Raw genomic sequence first — 21,892 nt, 5'->3', positions numbered from 1 at the left:
GGGGAGCCCTGGCCTTGGCTCAAGGGGGCTTTGGAGGCCTGTTGGTGGGCAGCGATGCCAGGAACAGGCAGCTGTGGTGTTGAGGCTGGAGGGACTGCTCTGCCTTTCACTAGTAGAGCTCCTGTTCTGTGTGGTTCAAACCCGAATGGGCTTCCCTGCTGCAAGGGCTGTCCCTTGCTCCTCTGTGCTGGCCGGTGACCTTAAAAGCCCTGAGCCGGTAGGAGATGCTGTCTAGCATGGTGCAGGCAGCGGGCTCACAAAATGCCCAGTTTTCCTACTGAAACCTGCGGGGATATTCCCTGAAGTGAAGCTGTGACAGTCCTGATGGAGAGCTCAGCTCAAAATGGGCCACTTCCCACCGCCGGGAGCCCTCTGGGATGGAGCCGGTGGCTGGAGCTGGACCCTGGTGCCACCCCCTGCCACGATCCACTGTCTCACCTCCCACAGATGAAGCTGCCGATGACCTTAGCGGGTGATGACACTAAAATTCAGGCAGGGGAGTAAGAGAGAAGCCTTCCAGTAAGAGGCCCGCCCTGAAAGGCATCTCCCCAAAGAACCTCACGTAGACAAGCATTTCAAAAACGCCCTCAAGACTTAGCCTTGAGAAATCACTTCTCCAGTTGGGAAATTGCATAGAGGTGGAAGAAAACAGGCAGAAGGGTTGGAGGGTCAAGCCCTCGGGTGCGGAGGCATGACAGCTGCTGTCTCCAGCATCAAGGCAGAGCTGTTCCCTTCCACCACCTCCCCTCGGGCAGCTGGAGGCTGATCCAGCCCCAGGCTGGGCCCTGGACCTCCCTGCTCGTGCCCCTGATGGATGCTGCTCCCTTGATTTTTCTCTCGCAGGTGCCAAACGTCACACGGGTTTGGAAAAAAACAACTCCCGGGAGCTCAGCGGTAATGCTTCACTCAGCAGGGTTTAAGGAGGATTAGTCATTGCATGTTCCCGCCGCGTCAGCACTCGGGCTGGGGGTGTGGTGAGAGGGGGGAAACCCATTAATTTTTACCTTTGGGTTGCAAAAGGAGTTGGAAACGGCATCCTTATAATGAGTAACAGCGGGAGCTTATTCCCTGCCCTGTGCACATCCCGAATATCGGATGGTTGCCCAAGCCATTCCCCCGGCAGCGCCAGGGTGCGGGTTTGGAGTGGAGGTGTGCTGGGGGCTCCGTGGGTCTCAGTGTCCCTTTCCCCATGGATCCCTCCCATGGTCATAGATCCAAGCAAGGAGAGAGACGGGGCTTTACTGCTGTGTGTTTTGAGCTAGCCTGGGAACCCTGATGCTTGGTCTTATCCCAGCCAGTGCTCCTTTGGAGTTCACTTTCCTGGGGAAAACATCTTTTGCAAGAGTCACTGTGTCACTTCCTGGGTGAGATCTCGGAGCTGCACAGTCTGTGATGCCCTCCTGCCTCAGTTTCCCTTGTCTGTCAAGCATGACCTGAGGCTGGCTGTGCGAAGCGGGCTGCCTCCCTGCAAGCTGTGCAACTGGCTCGCGGATGCTTCTTGGTGTGATCCTAAAACGAACAAAAGGGAGCAAGCATAAATGAAATTTATTGTTGGAAAATCTTAATTAGATTTTAAGCCCCAAAGGGAGAAAAGTGAGGTATTATCTGACACAGCTAATGAGTGTTAAGGGTCCATTGTTATATTTCTTGTTTACCTTTCTGTGCTGGCTGATACGGCCCGGATCCTCGCCTGTACTGCCATAATTAGGATATCTCATCTCTCGCTGATAGGGTTGGGGATGCTGTTTAAAGCACAATGCTGTCTCATCCCACCCTGGCAGGATGAGTGTGATTGGGAAGGCAACTTCTGGCATCTCGGCGCTTGCACGCGCTGTGTTGGCCCTGTGAGCTGGGGGATGCCCTCCAGAGCCAGGGCTGTACCTGATAGCCCCTTGGTGATGGGCGCTTCCAACAGCCTCAGTGACCTCTCTGAAGGGCACTGAGCCAACTTGCCTGGGGGCCAAATCCTTTCCAGCACTTCTCTCCACGCAACATGGCGGGGTGACTGTGTCCTCCACAAGTCACCCAAATCCACTGATGAAGCAGGACACCCCCATCCTGCTCCTCACTCTGTAATGCTGTATCCATAAAGTATCTCAGAAGCTTGGGCTTCAGGAAGACAATCAGGGTTGAGACCTGCTGTGGACTGGATAGTCTCCTTTTGGGCAGAAGATATTAAGGGTGGTCTTTTCGTGTATCACAGCTTTCCTCTGTAGCCTAGGAAAGTGCAACAAATCCCTCGGATCCCCTGATAAAAGGGCATCTTATTGAAAGCCACCTTTACCCTGAAGCTTCCCTGATGTCCCTGAGGTTAGCAAGGCTCTTTACCACGAAGGTTTAAGATGTTTCTGCTCCAGCTATGTCCACAACTCTGGAGCAGCTTGGGCAGGTGGACACCTACCTCATTCCTTGGATGTCCATGCACAGCCTGTTTGGTGTAGCTGCATTAAACCAACTGCAAAGGAGGGTTGGCATTGCCTAGCCCTGAGGATGTATGAATTATTTCCACGTGATTTAATTAAAGACTTGCCATTTGCAGGTAAACCACTGCTGGAAGGACTACCAGCTCCAGCCCTGGCACCGAGAACCACAGCCTGGAGTTTATGGCCTGGCATTGGGTGCCTTGACACCCAACTGATGCGATTCAGACCTCCAGAAGTAAAAAGGGAGCGTGTCTCGCCATCGTGGTCCTTTCGGCCGAGGAAGGAGCCCAGCCACCCAGGAGAGAGCTGGGAGCACGGCGTGTAGGGGTGGCTGTGTGTGGGCAAGGGGGCCGCAAAGTTTTTGGTCTCGATTCAAGCCACCGAAAGCCAGAAGTAAAATACCATCCATTGTTGGTTTATACACCCATAGTAGCCAAACAAACATCCCCGGAGCCTGTCCTTATCACTTTATTACACCTGCTAGAGTGAATAGATTAAAGAGGACGGGGGAGGGGGGAGAAAGCTGAAGAATCCAGCAGAAAAACTGGGTTTTGGGATTGTTAATTATTCTCTGGGGTCTCTAATCTTTAACTGGCAAACAGCATCACTAACTGTCTTAAAGCCCCTCCTGGAACATCCTGATAATAAGCCATCTGCATGAAGGCACCCCGTTATCTGCCCTCCTCCAGCCGCCTGTGACATGGCTGGAGTGGGAGATAATGAATGTGTGGTGTGTAATAACGGCACGTCATTCATGATTATCGGCCTGATACCCAACCTTTTAGCTCCATTGTTTGTGTTTCAAAAAAGAAGAAGAAGAAGGAAAAAAAAAAAAAGAAAAAAATAAAAATGAAAAGGAGGAGGGAAAGAAGAAAAAGGGAAATTTTTGATGCTATGGGCTGTCCCAGGGTCCCCAAAGTGTCTCCCTGCCAAAGGGGCTCGTTCTCGTAGCATCTCCCAGAGGGTTTGGTGGTACCCTGGAAAGACTCGCCTGTGGATTGGCGGCTGCCGTAGCCATGGTGATGGGCGAGAGAGCCCAGACAGCGCAGAAATGTCACTGTCTGGAAGGGAGACATTTGGGGCAAAAGCTCGGGTGATTAGGTCGGTATCACTGGGTGCTGCCTGGCTCCTCACGCTGCTTTTCGCTGTTCTCCAAGCCGTTCAGTGGCGACTTGGCGGAGGAGGTTATCTTGAACATGCTGCTGTCCAGAAACTGCCAGCGTTTGAAGGCAAGTGGGGAAGCTTGGGTTGCCCAGTTTGACCTGGATAAGCTGAAAAGCAGAGGAAGAATTTTCTCCTGGTTGCCGCTGCGTTGCGGCTCCATGATGCATTGGTGCTGCGAGATCTTCTCCCAAAAGCTTTGGTCCTTCAAACTGCAAACCAGGGTTAAACATGATTCTTAATAGGGAGAGACTTCCAAATGTTTGGCTCAGGCTCCCTCAATTATTGCCAGAACTGCCTGGAATAGGTGATCTATTTTTTGCACTAAAGATGGCAGTAGTTTGTCCTCTCTTTCCCAAGTGGCGGTTTCCCTGGGGAAGGTCTCTGCTGGACGTGGTTGGGGTTTGGCTGTTTTTAGCCATCAGTAGGACTCTTGGAAACCAAACAAGCAGCCACAGTCCTGGCAGTGAGTTGGGTGATGGCCTCAAAACACAGGGCTGGGAGGCCAGGTGGCTTCCCTGGTCCTGGGCAGGTGGCTGAAATGTCTGACAAACTCGGCCAATAATGAAAAACTGCCGCCCTCCATGGCCTTGCTGTGCTGGAGCTGGGAAGGACGAGAGCTGGGTTCTGACCTCTGAGACCAGCCTGAGCCCACCAGCTGTGCAAGGCTGGTGGCATCGGCACCTACACAGCCTGCACCTGGGGTGAGGAGGGGAGAGAGCGGGGAAGAGAGGAACTCTGTCTCCAGCTGCCTTGCAAAATAAATACAAGCTGCACCTTGCTGGTTATTCCCAGCATCCCTGTCCTGTCAGGTACCGAGCCAGCTGAAACGAAGGCTCAGATCCAGCCCCTGAGGCATTTTGTTTCTCAAACTGGGGGTGCAGCAGGCGGCAGAGGTGGGGAGCAGGGGGCTGCAGATGCGGAGATGCTTGGATTTGGCCATCCTGGTCTGGCCACAAGCAGAACTGAGCTGCTCAGACAGACGGACACGGTGTGGCTACATTAGTGCCTACAGTGATGTTGTTGCTGTAAGCGAGAGCTGGACAAACAGCTTTGTCTCTCACCATGGCATGGCATGTGTGCAGTCTTCCGTGCCTCAGTTTCCCCTGATGCCTGCTGACTGCCCAGGCGCTCGCAGTGACAAACTTTCCCTGTGCCATGGGTGACACCACCATCGTGCAGGGGACCACGATGGAGAGGTGTCTGCTCTGCCCAGCTGAGAGTGGGGATGAGGACAGGGATACTGGCAGGGATGGGGTCCATCAGCTGCCCTGCTGGGCCTGGCCATGTTCCCTGCAAAGCGCAGGGGTTTTGCCAGGGAGCAGGGAGGACTTTGGGTTTTCCTGGGTCTCCCACTGCCACCTAGTGACCTATTTCCCAGCTCAGACCTGCAGCTCACCCAGCAGGTTCCCCTTGGCCTGGGAGCCCACCTATGGCCAGTGTCGGGGCGGGAGGTCCTGTAGTGGGTCCCTGCACCCTCAAAAGGAGCCTAGCCCCCGGCCGGCGTCCACCTGCCTTGGGCAGCTCATTCATGTACTGAGCAGTCAGTTCTCAGCCTCTGCAGAAAAGTGCTTGAGATGGACTTGTTCTCCCTCTTGGGACTTTTTTTTTGCAAGCTGATCTTGTTCTTGCCACCAGCATTTGAGGGAGGGGGTGATGATTTCTGTTTTGTTTTGTTTGACCCCAGATCATTTCGGTTGTTTCCTTACGATGGAAACTGCCGGAGGCAGAGGTGAGGACTTGGTGACCCACAGCGTGGGAGGGGTGGAAACAGGCTCTTCAGGCTTGAATAGGGGCAAACCCACTGAAACAACCCTTATGGCTTGAGAAAACACTCGCAGGGCTGCACCCTTGGGCACAGCCTTCAGCCTTGCCTCTGGGCTGCCGGGACTCATTCTGCACCCCACTTCACCCACAAATGCAAAGAAAGCCAAAACCACTCTTGGGCAACATCTTCATGAGGTGTTATTCTTGTTTCAGAGAGAAGCGGAGGACAAGGCTGATCACACGTTGTTTCGAGGGCAGTGAGTGTTTTCTTCAGGTTAGCTGGTGACAGGTCTGTGCGCTGGCTCCTGAGCACCCTCAGCTCAAGGATGTTCAGCGCCAGGGCAGAAAAACCTGCTGGTCTTCATCTCTGTAACGATGGGCACAGTGCCAGCCCTGGAGCAGATTAGGGGGAAAAATTTGGAGGGTATTGCATGGGGATGCTGTAGCTGCAGGGAGGAGGTCTCGTGCCCCAGCACACTCAGGCTGGAGAAAGGGGAGGAACGTCGTTCTTGGGCAGTGTTCAGGCTTTAGACATCCGTGCAAACCACAGGGTTGTTCACTGCTGTGCCTGAGCAGGGAACTGACAATGGTGCAAATACACAGGCTGGTGACAGAATTCCTGCCTGGCAGCGTGCGAAGACAGGTTGGAGGTGAGGAGATGAGCAGGACATGGAGGATGCCGCAGCCATGCTGCAAAACCCCCTTGGCAGAGCTGTTCCTGGTGCAAGGATGGGACCTGGACCTGCTGAGTTTGGTGTGTGTGCGAGGGGGCTCAGTGTGCTCCCCTGGATGGCAGTGAGGGGGGTTAATGGGGGAGACAGGTCTGAGGAGGCCAGGGTGGGTCTGTTTGATGTCCCCCTCTTAAACCTTTGGGTGGAGGGTGGTCCTTGGGAAAGCTCTTGCCCCGCACCGTGGTACCCCACAGGATCAGCGAAGCTTCTTCAAATGCAGGTGGATCCCATTGCTGGATCTGAGGACGAGCTGTGGTAACAGTATGGGAGGCCTGGATGGGTCGGGGCGGAGCTCGAAGTGGAGCAGAGTCAAGGCCAGTGCCACCTTCATCTCAATCATGGCAAACTGCTGCCCAATGCAGTTCCTGGGGAGAGGATGACAAATGCTCTGATTGCTGCTTTCATTCCCAACTGCCCCCGAGCTGGGCTTAGCCCATGTGCGAGCTGGGGGACCTCCAGCTGTTGGGACAATGATGCCACAGCTCATCTATGAATCCTCTGATGCCACAAAATTCACCTAGCTCTGCAGTGGGGTATTGCTGTTTTTTATCAATAAGCATTGAAAAAAAGATATGAGATTGAGAGAACTGGGGCTCACTGCACTAGAAAGTGCTGCATGGATCCAGATATAACCCAGATACCTCAGAAAGCTTATTTTTTGGCTCTATGTGGAGTATCTCCTCTTGCAAGTTACTGAGACCTCAGTATCCTGCATCTGCCTATGGATACAGCATGGGAACCACAGAGTCCTGGACTCAGTTTGGCTTCGAGGAGGACTGGGTATTCACTCCTAAACAAGGGAGCCCATGTTCCCAAAGCAGGCAACAGAAAACGTAAACTTCTCCACAAACGCACAAGAAAGGTGTGTGAAGCCCTACAGTGACCACAGAGCTTGCGGTGTGGGAAATGCTCTGGAGCTAATGGAGCATGTGGAGATCCTGTTATGGAAAACCTGCTTGAGCTGGCCAAGCCAACTTGGCTCGTGGGTGCTGAGAGGGGATTAGCCTCAGAAGCTTGTCTCTGAGCTATGCATCCCATGCAAGGCAGCCTACAGGGAAGGAGAGGGATGAAGGATTTCCCACCTGGATCCAGCGGAGAAAGGCAGGAAAGCGTGGGAGTGCCTCTGTGCTGAGTTCTCTGGAGAAAACCTCTGTGGATCATATATCTGTGAGAGTAACAAAGGTCGTTTGGTCAGTATTGGCTCTGATATGAGCAGCAGTAGGTGCTTCCCCTGTCCTCAAGGTAGGGTTGGATGTGGCCTCTGCTGCCCTAGAGGAGCTGCAGCTGACATTCATACCTCTGCAAAGCCAATCAGATGGGTGAGAAGAAGGTGCTGGTGGCCATGAGTATCTCCCACTTGGAAATACCCAGATCACTCACTACAGTGCCCAGGATGACTGTAGACATTTTCTCATCCATTGGCAGCAATGATCAAATCAGACTCCCTCCTGTCCAGAGATTCCTAATCCTTCCTCTCCAGAGAGCCACTGGAGCAAGGCAGCTGCGGACCCTCCTTTAAGTTTCCCAGTGATTTCTTTCCTTGCAGCCTCTAAGACACCAGGCTGCCTTGTTCAAGGGGGGGTGGGTGTCTGGGCTCAGGGATCATCTGCCCCTTCTTGTTATAAAAGTGAAATACCTCAGGGTCCTCCCATACGTCCCGGTTCCTATGAAGAGCAAATATGCTCAATCCAATCTGGCAGCCTGGAAGAGAAAAATAAGAAAACGTTTGTAACATCTCAGAGTGAAGACCCAGGAGAGGTGTTTGTGGAATGTTCTCCCTCCTTGGGCTCTACAGGGGCAGTTGCAGGAGATCTGGCAGGGATGATACCCACTCTGTCCAGACAGGTCACCTCCTGAAACCCTCACGTGGAACAAACATTTGTCTCAGAGCTGGGCCCTATTATGGTACCAGTGCATGAGCTTTTACTGTCGGCCAGGATCAACACTCTGCGAGTCCCCTTTGAGCTCTGTGAACACCCCAGTGCCCTGGAGCATGTCCTTGGACTCTCTCCAGCCACACTTCCAGGAGAGCTGCGATGTTGAGCTGTGGTGGCCCTGTACAGCCCTTTGGAGAGAGAAGAGAAGCTGGAAGCCCTACCAGCCCCTCCACACAGCAGCTTTAGTGAGGGTGCCCCGCTTGTCACGGACACCAGCATGAAGGATGAAAAAACTCAACAGACCTGCTGGTAAGCTGCGTCCATCACAAAATGTGACAGGTTTAGAGAGGCATCGGGACACGAAAGGAACCGGTGGGAACAGGCGCAAGCTCTCTTTGATGCACATTGTGGTGTAAGTCATCTTCCCAAGGTCCTCCCTGAAAGCATATTGAGAGATTAGGCCATGTTTGAGTGGCAGCAATGAGGACATCAGCAATGGAAACTGAGTGGGCTAGACCGCAATGCCTCCTGTTGGGTTTTCTCCATCTCCTAGTCCTCCCTTTGCTACCAGCATCACCATGTGAAAAGCAGAATGCCCCAGTGCAGATGCAGTATAAAGTGGATGAAGTTCCCTTCTCATGATGAGTGAAAAGAGTTCAAAGTAAAGGAATAAGAAGTCCTAGCTCACCACTCAATGGTATCTCGGTCTCCCAAGATCTCCTGGATCTCTTCCCGGCACCGTTGCTGGTATTCTGGATATAATGACAGGCAGTAAAAGAGCCAGGAGATACCACTGGCGGTGGTGTCATGACCCTCAAACATGAATGTGTCCACCTCAGCACGCAGGTCCTCATCAGATAGCCCAACTCCGTTTGCATCCTAACAAAGAGGAGAATATATCGTTCCTGAGTGCACATCAATTGGACTTGCTTCTTTGGGTATAAAAATAACCCTAGATGCTGATGAAGAAGGGCCAAATTTGATGTCTCGTGTATCTTCCTATACATCAGGAAGTAAGCCAGTAGAAAATATATCCAACACATGTGAGAACAGTCAGACCCGCTGATTGCTGACTCTGCAGGCAACAGTTACAGCATTGGGCTTTGGTGGGATCATGGATCCCAGCCCTTCAGAAGGACACCCTATCTGATTCCCTACCAAAGGTCCCTGTTACATTTTTCAGTAGTTTGGTTTGGGTGACTTTTGATTCAGATCGAGACACAAAAGAAAGTAATGGCTCCAGAAGGACAGAGTGAACACAAAGTGTATCTCCCTTCTGAACACCAAATGTCGGCTTCTGTCCAGAGTATCTGAAGATGTCTGTGAAGATAAAACTACAGATGTTAAGAAAAAAACACCTCTTAAGATGACTACAGCCAAGGTGGCTTCCTTATAACCTTTCTGAAGAGCTCATTCTTGGATGTCTGACAGCTTGCTTATTTTAAACTATTAATGTGCTCAACGAAAATTAACAAGGAAGATGAAAATCTCTCTCAGCTTTTTACGTTCAATCTCTGATCTCATATGGTTCTATTTCCTTCCCTTTCAAACCAACTTTCCCTGAGCTGGGAAATCTGGAGTGGGGACGGTGTTGCCAGCAACACCAGCCAGGGTTGGTGAGTTCCCCGCTGATGCATCCTCGGTGCCACGCGGGTACGTTCTTTGGCACTTGATACAATTATTTCAAACACTCACCTTGGCACAAAGAAGAATGTCCAGAAAATCGAGGTGTCTTTTCTTCCGGATCTTGTCGAGTTCATTCTCACTGGAGAGCAACGTCTTTCTTTCTTTTATTATCTTATCTACATAGAAGAATGATCAGTCAGTTAGATGTGCCCTGCCCCTCCAGAGAGCTCATGTACTTGTCCGCTCGGTCAGCAGCTTGGACTCTGTTTAATGTGTAACCCTCTGGCCAGTGCATGCTGCAAGCCCCCTCCGAGCTGCTCCAGATGCAAGTGGGGGAGAAGTTCAGCTGGGAGACTGGGCTGGGATGAAAGGGGGAGAAAATACCTGTGTGGGCATGGGCCAGCTTGCAGGCATCCTGAAACTCATGGCCTTTGCGAGTCAAGTTGTAGAAGATGTCCTGGTAAGACAAATTCTGGACTCTCTCGCTCAGGAGGTAGCTCAGGTCATAAACAGCTTTGATATAATAGTCTGAGTTGCTGCAAGGAGACCGAGGTTAAAGCTGGTGTTAGCTGCATGAATGGGGAAACATGAGCCCTCATTTTCCCAGAATTTGAAAGCTCAGGCACTGACCTCTGAACTTGACAGTTGCTATTACAACTGAAGGCACATTTCATGATGCTGTCTAGTGCCATCAAGCTGACGTGTTGAAAGAGCTCCACTGACTTTCTTTCTGTGTTCTTTTCCCATTTATCCTAGTGATGGAGACAGGAGTAAGAAGGGATAGACTACCAGAATGAACTTGGCCATGTACGCTCAAGTCACATTTTCCTTTCCCACTTCCCTGATCCACACTGCTAATCACTTTATTTTCTGCAAGCAGAGGCCCTAGTTCACTAGACATTCTGTGAATATCCTCAAAATATTCTGTGCATTTCTTTTTCCATGTTTAGCATTACTGGGCTAGCTAGCAGTGATTGATTTTATTGGAAGCAGATGAAAGAGAAAATAAGTGGAATGGCCAGAGGAAGATGAGGGGAGTAACTTCAGAACTTCAAAACTACCCGAAAAATTCAGCAAAATTCTAGGAATCATTTGTGTCAAGTCTCTTTCCCTCAATCATTCCCAGATCTGATTGTTTTTGCTGGTAAATTTCTGAAAGATAAAAGTAGCGGGAGTGATGATTCTTACCAGCATCACTTTGACTGAGTCTGACATCAGGGCCACATAAGATTTCAGCACATCGTAATGAAAGGCTGGGGTGAGCAGCTTCCGATGCTGGAACCATTTGGTTCCATTCAAAACCAACAGCCCCTGCCCTGGAAACACAACCAGCAAAGGTGCAATCAGCATCTCCATACTCTGACCATGGCTCTGACAGCCTCACTACTGCTTTTGACCAAGCGCAGGCTAATGTGCAGGGTCCGAGGGAAGAAGAGTTGTTGGTGGAGTCCTTTCTCCAGCCTCTCTGGGGCCATTCACAGCAGCACTCTTTGGGTGAAGGAGAAGCATGCCCACGTGTCCTTCACTGCTGTGCGTGCTGAATGTACCCTGAAACCAAAGACTTGGTGGCAGAGGCACAGGACTTGCTCTCTGAGATGAGTTTTTCTGCTCTAAATGAAATATTTGGATGTCTTTTGCAGCCCATGCTGACAGTTGTTTGCAGGACTGAAGGACTACCTCAAAGCTGCGTGCGAGCCATGAACCTCCCTGCCCTAGGTGTCTCACTCCAGCTATCCATGGTAGTATTCAGTCCCTGAGCAAACCGAAGGTTGCTTTGTGAAAGTCGGGGTTTGTGATCCCAGGCAAAGCTACCTGATATGCTCCACAACTAAGTGGACACCACCGGTACTAACGCTCACACTCAAGCAAACGCTCTCATTTGCAAGCTCTGGTTTTAGAGTGGAAGAAAGTAAAATAAAGGAAGACAAGAGAGAAGCTGTTGGAATGTGCAAATGACTGAAAGGGATTATAGAAGAGAATGACTTACCGATCCAGGGAACTAAGAGTTTGTAGAGTGCGTCAGCCTTGTCGTCTATAAGACAAAATAGATACCAGAACAGTATGATTGGCTAATGAATTCAACATAACAAAAAAGAAAATTCAGAATAGAATCATAGAATGGTTTCAGTTGAAATGGACCTTAAAGATCATCTAATTCCAACCCATAAATTGACATAAGAGTTTGTTCTCCAAATCACAATGTACAATTAGTCTCATTTTGTTTCTTAAAATACTCTAACACTAGAGGTAGAGTTTAAAAGTGGTGTCCTACAAATATGACCTTGTGGACTTGAGGAAACCAGAGGAAGGTGTAATGAATATTGTGTGTAGAGAAGAAATGACCATGGTAAATGTCAAAATAGAGAACAATGGATCGGAGCTGCTGGAGATGCTTGTGTATGTGCCTGTGTATGTACCACTCACTGGCATCATGGTCCATAGAAAGGAGCAGAGGAGAAGACTTGAGATGTCTTCTGAGAGCCATTGCCATGCTAGCTCACCCATATTACTGAGTTTACTGGGAAACACAGATATTGTGATGGTAGATGCCATAGAAGACAGTAAGACCAACGATAATGGAGAGAGTGGACTGGGAGGAACAGGTAGATGGTCATTGTTTTGCACGAGAATACAAACTGCTCCATGAAACCTGAGGTGGGCTGGGAGTTTATGAAGGGGAGAAAAAGAGGAATTGCAATAGCTGTGAATGAAGCTGGCAGAGAGGATGACTCCAGGCTAGGTTCCCACTATTTTCTCAGTAGGGAAGAGTCAAGGACATGACTTCTCAAAACCAGACGTAGAGACTTACGTGTTTGGCCAAGTATAGTTTTGACATATTCAGGATGGTGGATGATTAGAGAAGGCAGGATTGGTCCAAACCATCTGGGAAAGGCATAGGGGTATTCTTCTGCCCATGACACCATCTGAGTTAGCACTTTATCAGTAGTTATCTGGAATGACAGTTAAGCAAGGACTGAACTTAGGCAGAAAAAGAGGGTCGTGCCAAGGAAAGCAGAAGCTAAACTTGCTCCTTCATGGAAAGTACACACAATATGTCCTCTCCTGGGAAACAAGAGGAGAGTTCGTGGATTTGCTACGGGGCACTTTCCATGCTGCAGGTAGAGGAGATGCTGGTCACAGCAAAGGGACCGTGCACAGGTGGCAAAGGTGCCTGAGCACTGCTTCCCTGCAGCACAAGGTAGCTCCATGGAGAGTCCCCAGCTGGAGCACAGCTGCAGTCAAGCTGTGTTAGGACAGCCTGGGCCAGGAGCACTCAGGAACTACAGCCGACATGGACAATGCCAGTATGCCTGGTGAACAGGCCAGGGAGACCAAGGCTGTTACAGCCCAGTTCTCTAAAATCAGCAGTGCAAGGTGGGCATGCAACATGAAGGCAAAAACATTTACACTGTAGAAGAATGCAAATGCCTGTGATAAAATGCCCTGGTTTTGTGGCCATGTCTTCTTAGGTGTGTGTAGGGGGAGAGACTCTTATTGGTAGACGATTTAATGCAGAAGAATCATAGAATCATAGAATCGTCTGGTTGGAAGAGACCTTCAAGATCATCGAGTCCAACCCTGCACTGTCAGGATCCCTAAACCGTATTGCTCAACACCAAATCTACACAGTTTTTAAACACCTCCAGGGATGGGGACTCTACCACCTCCCTGGGCAGCCTGTTCCAATACTTCACAACCCTCTCTGTAAAGAAATCTTTCCTGATATCTAACCTAAATTTCCCCTGGTGCAACTTGAGGCCATTCCCTCTCATCCTGTCATTCATAACATGGGAGAAGAGACCGACCTCCATCTCCCTACAACTTCCTTTCAGGTAATTGTAGAGAGCGATAAGGTCTCCCCTGAGCCTCCTCTTCTCCAGACTAAACAGTCCCAGCTCCCTCAGCCGCTCCTCATAGGACAAGTTCTCTAAACCCTTCACTAGTTTGGTTGCCCTTCTCTGAACCCGCTCCAGCACCTCAACGTCCTTTTTGAAGTGAGGGGCCCAAAACTGGACACAGTACTCCAGGTGTGGCCTCACCAGTGTTGAGTATTAGAGAGACATTTTATGGTAGCTCATATTTAAATAACTTCATGAAAGTCCCAGAAATCACCTAACTCTATGTTTAATTACATGATCCCAAACAGCGTGGCTCTGTTTTTTATCAGAATGATGCCCATCTCATACCCAGGCAACCTTTCTGCCTGCCCTACAAAAGCCTTGGCACTCCCTGTGCAAAGAGGTCCTCTCCTGTAGGAAGAAACATGAGCAGAGCACACACACACTCCATTTGGTACCCCTCACATCCTGACTGATATCTTTCACAGTTGTTGGGACAAACCCAGCCTGATTGAGCCCAGCTCCCTCCTTACCAGGTGATTGTGGCCATAGAGCCAGTGTTTCGGGGGACCAGGAAATGCCTCCAGGATTTTGATGAGTTTCTTCCTCTGCTGGTAGAACCGGACCACCTTCAGCAGCACGAAGATGACACCAAGCACCACAGACAGCTGCAAAACAACAAAAGAAGGTCTGGCTATGTTGTCCAGCAGAGACGCCATGATGACCCTGCATCCAGGACACTCGACACTGCCTTCTTCTGGCTGCTCCTCTTCTGCTCCTGCTGTGCCTGCGTCTGACAGGGAGCTAGGAGCAGGTAAAAATCCTCTCCCTCCTGCTCTGCTGAGCCTGGTGAAGCAGTGCTGGCAGCAATTTATAGAAGCAGCATTATCATGCTCAGCGATGAGTCAGCTTGGCCAGCCGCCTGATTACCTGCTGCTCCCTTTTGACCTGCTTCCAGGACCCTGTGGATGGAGGTGGGTTGTTGACAAACAATCTGTGCATATATGCTACTTCCTTTAAAGTCCTTCACACTCCAGCAACGAGTGAAAGCACTCAGAGTCATCCATGCTAAGGTGGAGGAAGCCATAGGAGGAAGGAGGTAAGAGGTAGCCAGGCTCAGGCTCTAGCTGAGCTCCTTGCCATCCTCGGCCAAATTCAGGTCTGGAAGCCATTCATCCACTCACGTAAAGTGAGGAACAAATGGGCCACCTCTTCCAAACACATGGGCTGGATGGATCCAGTTGCCTCCAGCTGTGAAAACTGTGCCCTGAGTGCCTGCAACATCACACAGCACTCCCAGACTATGATGGAGAGAACGGACATAACCCCATCAGCACACAAGGGACCGTGGCTCTGTTCTCCAAGAGGTCCTACCATAGACAAGCCAGGAGACAAAACTGCTGGCCAGAAGAATTACCATGGTCAATTAAATAAGACAAGGAGAGGGAGAGAAGCAGAGCAGTCAAATGAGCTGCAGCAAGATGAAGGGTACATCTAACCTGATAGGGAGGCGTGATGGTCATGTTCCCTCTACAGCCCTGGTGAGTTCTCCTTCCCCTGTCTACACAGCACCTCACCGTTCTCCAGTAAAAGTCTCCATATCATCACGTTTACCTCTCCAGTGCTCACATCCCACAGGCACAGAAGACTGGAATGGCTTGGATGAAATTGTGGGGTTGGTGGAGAACTTGGTTTGGAAGTCTGCTGCCTGTGGGTGACTTTCAGGGATATTGTGAAAAGGAGGATCTCCAGATGTGCCAAAATAATTTCTGATTTGAGTGTTTGGATATTTCGAGGATCAAATGAGTTATCAGCTGCTGAACCTGGTAGTCTGGTGGGCTACTACATAGGGGCTGCTGAATTTTGTGGGTGTTTCTTTTCAACTTAACACGTCTCTGAGAAAAAGGTCTTTTGATGTTTGGGCACTTTCCTTTAGTTTTTAGTCTGAATTATGCCACAAGCAATTGAAATTCATATTTTTCTTCTAGCAGTCATTTTCCTGAAAAAACTACTGTTTATCTGATATTCTTTGTCCAGATCTATCCTTTTTATCATGACAGAGACATGGAGATCGTTGGCTGAAGTGAATCTGTGCAGCCTCAATGAAAATAATACTTAAACTTTTTAGACAGAAAGAATGTATGAAAAAAATCTTACAAGACCTACCATCTGGGAGTTACCTGGCTCCACAAAAGTGTCTGAAAGTTAGTGAAGTGAATGACTTTTCCCTTAGCTGGCTTGTGGCCTATTCGTTAGTTAATGATCACAAAGACTAAGCCGTAGGTACAGGCGGTACCATTTACATTTCAGTCTCAGGGAGGCTTAAAGTGTCTGGCTGCTACGAAACCATGCGAGGGATTATTAATATATTGCTCATCTGTTGTGATATATTGCTCACTGTGAACAAGTTGAAGGTCACGGCGTGCACCGGTTTGGGTGTAGCATGGGAAGGTGCTCAGCTGCAAAACTGGACTCAGCCTGCGTTCTTTGAGAGAAAAATCAGCCTGCAGAAACGCTGAGGTGCGGTGCACGACACTCCTCAGGAAGAAGTGTTGTTAGGGCAACTCCCTTCTCACCCGAAATCTTTGCATGCAACTTCTCCGAGCTCTCAACCTCTCTTGGGACCTCACAGCATAGGGCAGTTGGGGCACTTTTACTTCACATCTGTGCAGGTTCCCTTGCTGAAATGCACAGCCTAATTCAGCATGGCTTTTTATTCTCTTCATGGGTGGGTAAACTAGTGCACGCAACAAGAAGACTCAGCCTGACCCTCTGTCCAGCACAGGCTCTGCAATATTACCTGTGGGTCCTTGCAAGGATGCTGAGCGCTGTACAAAGGCTGAACCTGGCAACTGAACAGAGGGACCCTGTGGGTTCAGGTGGCTCCACCTTCACGTCCCTTGGAGGATGTTTGACTGTGCAGCCCACTGCTTCTGTCTCCTTTTGGATGTTCAGCTGTGGACTTTCTGGGTGAATGTCGATCTCCTTGCTGATGTTAGCTAGTGTGGTACATGGCCTCTATGCATCATCACCTAGTTCTCAGGTGATGATAAGATGTTTTGCAAATGCTCGGGCATGATGTGTTGCAAGTGGCAGTTTCCAATGATGGCCTCCAGCTGCAGTAGTGACAGTGTTTCCAGAGCTCCTCATTCACTCCTTGGTTTGCATCCTGAAGTTGTCAGCCTGGACATTTCCACGTAAGGTGGGATGAGAATGTTGACCTCAAGACACCTGCCATTGTGGGTACCCAGGGCACAAAAGGCACTGGGCATGTCAGCTGGCTAACAGCCAGCTCCTGCCGTGTGTGCCTGTCGTGGATTAGGCCGATCCGGCAACTAAACCCCAAGCAGCTCTTCCACTCCAGTAAAGTGGAGAGGAGAAAAATGTAATAAAAGAGCTGAGGGTTGAGACAGGAACAGAGGAGCACCCACCAACCACGGTCCCGGGCAAAAGCGGCTGTTTTCTTACAGCAAAACAGTTTATTAACAGCTACCTACAAAGAGAAAAGCACACAAAAACGGTTACTTAAGAGATAACAAGAAAACAAGGCCAGATCTTAAAAACAACACCACTCCCACCCTTTGCCTTCTCTTCCTGGATCTACCTCCTCCCCCCAGCGGCACAGGGGGCAGCGAATGGGGGAGTGCAGGTCAGTTCATTCCATGTTGTTACTGCTGCTTCTCTTAAAGGAGAAGGAGTCCTTCCATTGTCCCTTGCTCCAGTGGATCCTCTACTCACGGGAAAGCATGAGGTCCTACCTGCTAGGAGGCAAATCCTTACCCCATCGGATTGCCCCAGGTGCGGGCTTTACCAGTCCTGGACTTTTAAGGAGCTGTGGCCACTTGTTCTAGCGTGGGTCATCATACAGACTTTAAATGCGCTCCGGTGTGGGTCATCATATCGACCTTAAATGCGTCGTCATACAGACTTAGATGCGTAAATGCATAAATGCGCCTTGACCTGTGCCCAGGATTCACAATAGTCTCAGGCTCAGGCATCTCCTTTAACAAAACACCTCCCCATCGTGTCCGTGGGTTGTCCCACGGACTCTAGATGCGTACCGTGCTCAGGCTCTGGCATCTCTTCTCGACGTGGATCCTCCACGGACTGCGAGTGGGTCTCTGCTTGCTCCATCGAGGACTGTTTGCAAAGGGGCTGCTGGCAAGGGGGACTCAACCGCGGCACCTCGTCCCGCTCCATCTTCACTGACCTCTTATCTGTGTGGCCGTTTCTCTCAGATCTCAGTCTTTTCTGGGTGAACTCGGCCCGGTGGGTGCCCTGGGAGCGGGGCTCTCCCCGAGTTCCCCAAGCGGCTCCGTCGGGGCCATCCTCGACGGAGCGGGCACCGGCCCGGCCGGGCGCCGGGAGCGGGGGCCGTGCCCCCCTCCCTTCTCCTTGCTCCTGGGCAAAGGCACACCTTTCCGGTTCCTTTGTCCCGACGTAAATAGGGCAATTCGCAGAGGCTCGATTGGCTCAAGCCCCGAGGGGGATGGGAGTCCGGTCTGATGGGCAGCTTCTGCCACCCGGACCTCCCCCTCCACTTCAAACCATGACAGTGACCAGATGGCTGCTGAACTTTGGGCTGACGAGGGGGTCTGTCCATTGCTTCTGCATGCTGGTAGTAGAAAACTGCTCTAGAAACACACTTCTCTCTTGAAAGACATCAATTCTGCGCTGTACTCTTAGTCTATTCCTGGGCTGCAAATACCCTTTTTCTAGTCTGCCGACATTGTCTATAACACTAAGTTTCTTCAGCATTTCCCTAGAAACAGTGATTCTGTAAGTTCCTCAGCTACCATAAGGCAACCCAGTCAACCCTACAGCTGTCCGCATAGCACTGGGTTTTTGCTAGCATGGCAGGAAGACGCATTAGAAATGGCAATACCTGAAAATCTCTTACATCTCCCCAGACTTGGGCACTTTGGCTGCTTAAGCCCTGTCCTAGCACATTTCTTCAGCTCCCCAAAGTGACTGTCCCCTGAACTGGACCCCTAAAACTTACATTAAGATGATGTCTCTGGTTTTTCAGACTGGGAAGAAGAGGAAGGGGGAATTCTATTCTCAGGCTGCCATTTGTCATCCTGCTTTATCCCCATCAAGTGCCGACATGCTGCATCCTTTGGGCCAGAGCCTGTTAAATCATTACAGCTGCAATTTAAAGATCACATGTACTGCCCTTTTAGCTTTTCACACACTTGGCCATCTTCATGAAACTAAGTGTATCTCATTATGCTGAGCCAGCTGCATCTGTGCGAAAGTTCAGAGGAGAGTTAAAGGTTGTTCTTTAAGAGGCAGAAGGCTGCAGTCTGTCAGGTTAGACACTTCTCAGGGAAGGCTTTGGCTCTAGCCAGAGCAAGAGGGACCTGATCTGTCATGGTAACTTCAGACTCCTGAGTAGGGTACCTGAATCCAGGGACCTCATGGCCGTAGAAGGTGTAGGAGACACATCTAGTCTTCTAGCTCTTCTGATGATCCTACACCTGTCCTACAGCACTGTGATTAGAGAGGAGAGGAGGCAGTGTAGGCTGGTGGCTGGCTGGCCGGTTGGCTGATTGGCCAGGTGGCTGGGAAGCATGTGGGTTGCAGTTATTCAGGAGGCTCCTGATGAGGCTTCTTGCCTACCTGAGGAGATGGAGAAGGATGAATGTGCAGCACAAGGAACCACTTTTGGGCTGTCTGAGCCAGATCTACGGCTTTGCAGGCTGCCTTGAAAACGTGGGGCTGACCTAAATAGATTGGGCGTCCGAAGGATATGAGGACAGTGATTTTACCATGTGCTTTCTCTTGTTATCAGATGAGGTCACAGAGAGGGTTTGGACAGGTCTGCTGTGATGCTTGGGATTAACCTTGAAGTTAGGTTCAAGTAGTATGCTACAAGAGATCCCATGCCCCATCTGCAATGGGCTCTGCCCCATAGCGGTCCCTCCTCCAGGCTTTTTTTCCTCTAAACCAGCTCTAAAATATCCTTTAGGCTTTTTCAGAGACCTCTGTCTAGGAAACAGTCTATGAACAACTAGCTTCTCACCTGGCCTTGTCCGTGACTATGGATGGGAGAGAGGAGAAGGGGAGCTCCGTAGAGCTGAGGACATTGGAAGGCAGGATTGCTCCTGTGAGTCTCCCATGTGAAGACCTGAAGCATGCTCATAAATCTGACAATGTCATGTAGTTAGTACCTTACAAGATCCACCTAAATGACATAGGAGAGCTGGAGGCTGAGCCTTTGGTGAGCACCAATAGAGCTGTTTTGGGGTGTCCTGTGACACCTACCTGATTACCAGACCATCTAATCTGTACCTGGCTGGCACCTTTCAGCATTCAACTACAAAATAACTCATAAATCCCCCAAGATCCACAGGTGGAGGGGTCAGGCCAGTAGAGTTGCAGGCATGGCATCAGATGAATCTTTTATAACAACACAGAAATTCTCACCAGTGACAAAGTCCCTGGACAATGAGTTTGACTATGGATTACTGAGCAGGGTGGATTTTTACCCGTCTGACTCCCTGATAGTTATTTAATAACCAGTAACAACTGTTGAGCATGGAGCCAAGGGGATACGAGTAGTCTTGAAGGTGAAGGGAGATGTCAGGTGTTGAGCTGATAGGGGACAGAATGGCTAAACCCACATTTATGGGGATTTGGAACAAGAATCTGAGCTCGGGTGATAGGAAAACTGGGCACCTAACCCAGCCTGCAGCCTCTGCCTTTTCTGTTTCACTGGTAGAGGGGAAAGAAACGTCTTTCTCACCTATTTCAGAGATTTCAAGGTAAGAGGGGCCGTGAACATTTGGTCTGGCACTCTATCACAGCCTGTGGAATATAAGTCAGGGGGTTTTGCAGGGGAAGAAACCGTAGAAGTCCAAGCAGGAAAGTGAAGTGGCCACAGAGCCACAAGTGGAGGGAATGAAAGGGGACAGCACTGGTCTGGTCATCGTACCGTGGCAAGGCCAGAAAGTCTGCTTAGCACCCCAAATGAAGTATGGAGTCTCCAAAAGAAGATATCAGATTGAAGAAGCATCTACAAGAATCTCCTGGTAGGCAGAGCGGTCTGCGGAGGTTGGCAGGGTGAGCAGAGTCTTGGCTTGACCTTCTGGACATCTGAGGCTGGCGAAGCCGCAGCTGGGTGTTCAAGGACGCTTGGAAGGTCGTGAAATGTTTGCGGAGCCTCTGCACTTTTGGCTCGATACTGTCAATGTCCACATGATGGCAGTGTAGGCCATGACAGCTCAGCCCATCACGGTAAAAAAAAAACAACCACCACCACAAGAATTGCCATCCCATACCAAAACCACGGACACATCGGGCTGTGAAAGTTGCTTTCAGGGTTTTGGGTGTCTCTTCACTTAATTACGACACTAAACAGAAGAAGGAGAGGATCTTCCTCTCCGACTTAAGTCATAACTGTTAGCATTCTTTTCAGACGAACTGGTTTACTGAGCAGGTGAAATTTAGGTGGCCGATAGATACCTTGCCCCAGAGTGTGACTTTGCCCCAGTTGCTTTCCTAAGCGTGCCTGTATTTATTTGGATAGGAAGAAGAGTCCAGGCCCATCTGTCCCTGCGTGTTCCTGCAGCCTTGGCGCTGACAGGAGAAATGTAGCTGTAATATTAGGAAAAAAAAAAAGTTTCAAGCTTCCAAACTCATGATATATGAGGAAATCATGACAAGAGCCCAGCAAGTGCTGCAGGGTGATATGAGCTGCCTGGATCCCATCTGACCACACATATCTCAAGGATGAATTTATATCTGGAAGCATTTAACACAAATTTTACAAATTTGTTGCAATACTTATTTAGTTTACAGTCTGCTTCCAGTGTAAAATCCCAGTGGGATTTAAATGGAAGTTGCTGGTACCATAACGGGTTTGCCCGGAGAGCAGCGTGGGTCGTGTGCAGGGACCGCATCCTCCGGCGGTGCAGGTGTCTCGCCTCCTGTTCTGCTGCTGCCGTCGTGCTCAGCAGCGTGCGAGGGAGTACCACCATCGAGTACCACCACCACCACCCCTGCCATGGACGGGTGCCCTTGTGTGACTGGGATGTGGTTGTGCAGCTGTTACGACAACCTCAGTGGGGACAGGAATAACTGCTTGAGTAGATGTTGTCTTTGCTCTGCTGTTATTGGAAGACCAACTGTCAATGACAAAAATCCAAGATCTTTTTAACCAAAACAAAGACTTATCCTGTTGGTCCCCGCGTAGCCCCTCACATGAACTCTGGTTAAATTAGTTGTCTGAAGGTCTGAATCAGGCAGTTCAAGGTCAGCTCATCATCTTTGCAATCAGCCTTTACGCAGAAAGAATGGAAGGATTAAAGAATGAAATAACCTCTCTGCATCTAGTCTTTGACTGTCTTTATTGCTTTGAGTTATAAATTCCACGTGACTGGGTCTTCTTGTTACTGTCTCATGTCTCTGATATCCAGGAGGGGAAAGGTAACTGGGGGAGGAGATCTCAGATCCTGTGTTCTGGA

General features: G+C 50.0%; 1 protein-coding gene across 1 annotated transcript; it reads right to left on the bottom strand.

The window, feature by feature from the left end:
• Positions 1 to 6,278: 6,278 nt before the first annotated feature.
• LOC104372321 (cytochrome P450 4A10) lies at positions 6,279 to 14,240 on the bottom strand. The gene is made up of 12 exons (XM_009977981.2): positions 13,958 to 14,240; positions 12,395 to 12,536; positions 11,573 to 11,617; positions 10,774 to 10,901; positions 10,216 to 10,337; positions 9,970 to 10,121; positions 9,655 to 9,761; positions 8,648 to 8,838; positions 8,263 to 8,396; positions 7,719 to 7,783; positions 7,165 to 7,247; positions 6,279 to 6,447 (listed from the first exon to the last, which is right to left on the bottom strand). The coding sequence occupies exons 1-12, from the start codon at positions 14,141 to 14,143 to the stop codon at positions 6,279 to 6,281; spliced, it is 1,524 nt and encodes a 507-aa protein (XP_009976283.1). The 5' UTR covers positions 14,144 to 14,240.
• Positions 14,241 to 21,892: the final 7,652 nt, after the last annotated feature.

This window comes from Tauraco erythrolophus, chromosome 10 (assembly GCF_009769465.1).
Source record: "Tauraco erythrolophus isolate bTauEry1 chromosome 10, bTauEry1.pri, whole genome shotgun sequence".
Taxonomy (NCBI): domain Eukaryota; kingdom Metazoa; phylum Chordata; class Aves; order Musophagiformes; family Musophagidae; genus Tauraco; species Tauraco erythrolophus.
This window is presented reverse-complemented; position numbering and strand designations above follow the sequence as displayed.

Excerpts from the sequence above, each read along its gene's own strand:
- LOC104372321 (XM_009977981.2), bottom strand. The coding sequence starts at position 14,143 with ATGGCGTCTCTGCTGGACAACATAGCCAGACCTTCTTTTGTTGTTTTG. Across the intron at positions 11,618-12,394 it reads AACTATACTTGGCCAAACAC|ACGACAAGGCTGACGCACTC; the intron begins GTAAGTCTCTAC and ends TTTGTCTTATAG. Across the intron at positions 10,122-10,215 it reads AGCAACTGTCAAGTTCAGAG|CAACTCAGACTATTATATCA; the intron begins GTCAGTGCCTGA and ends GTCTCCTTGCAG.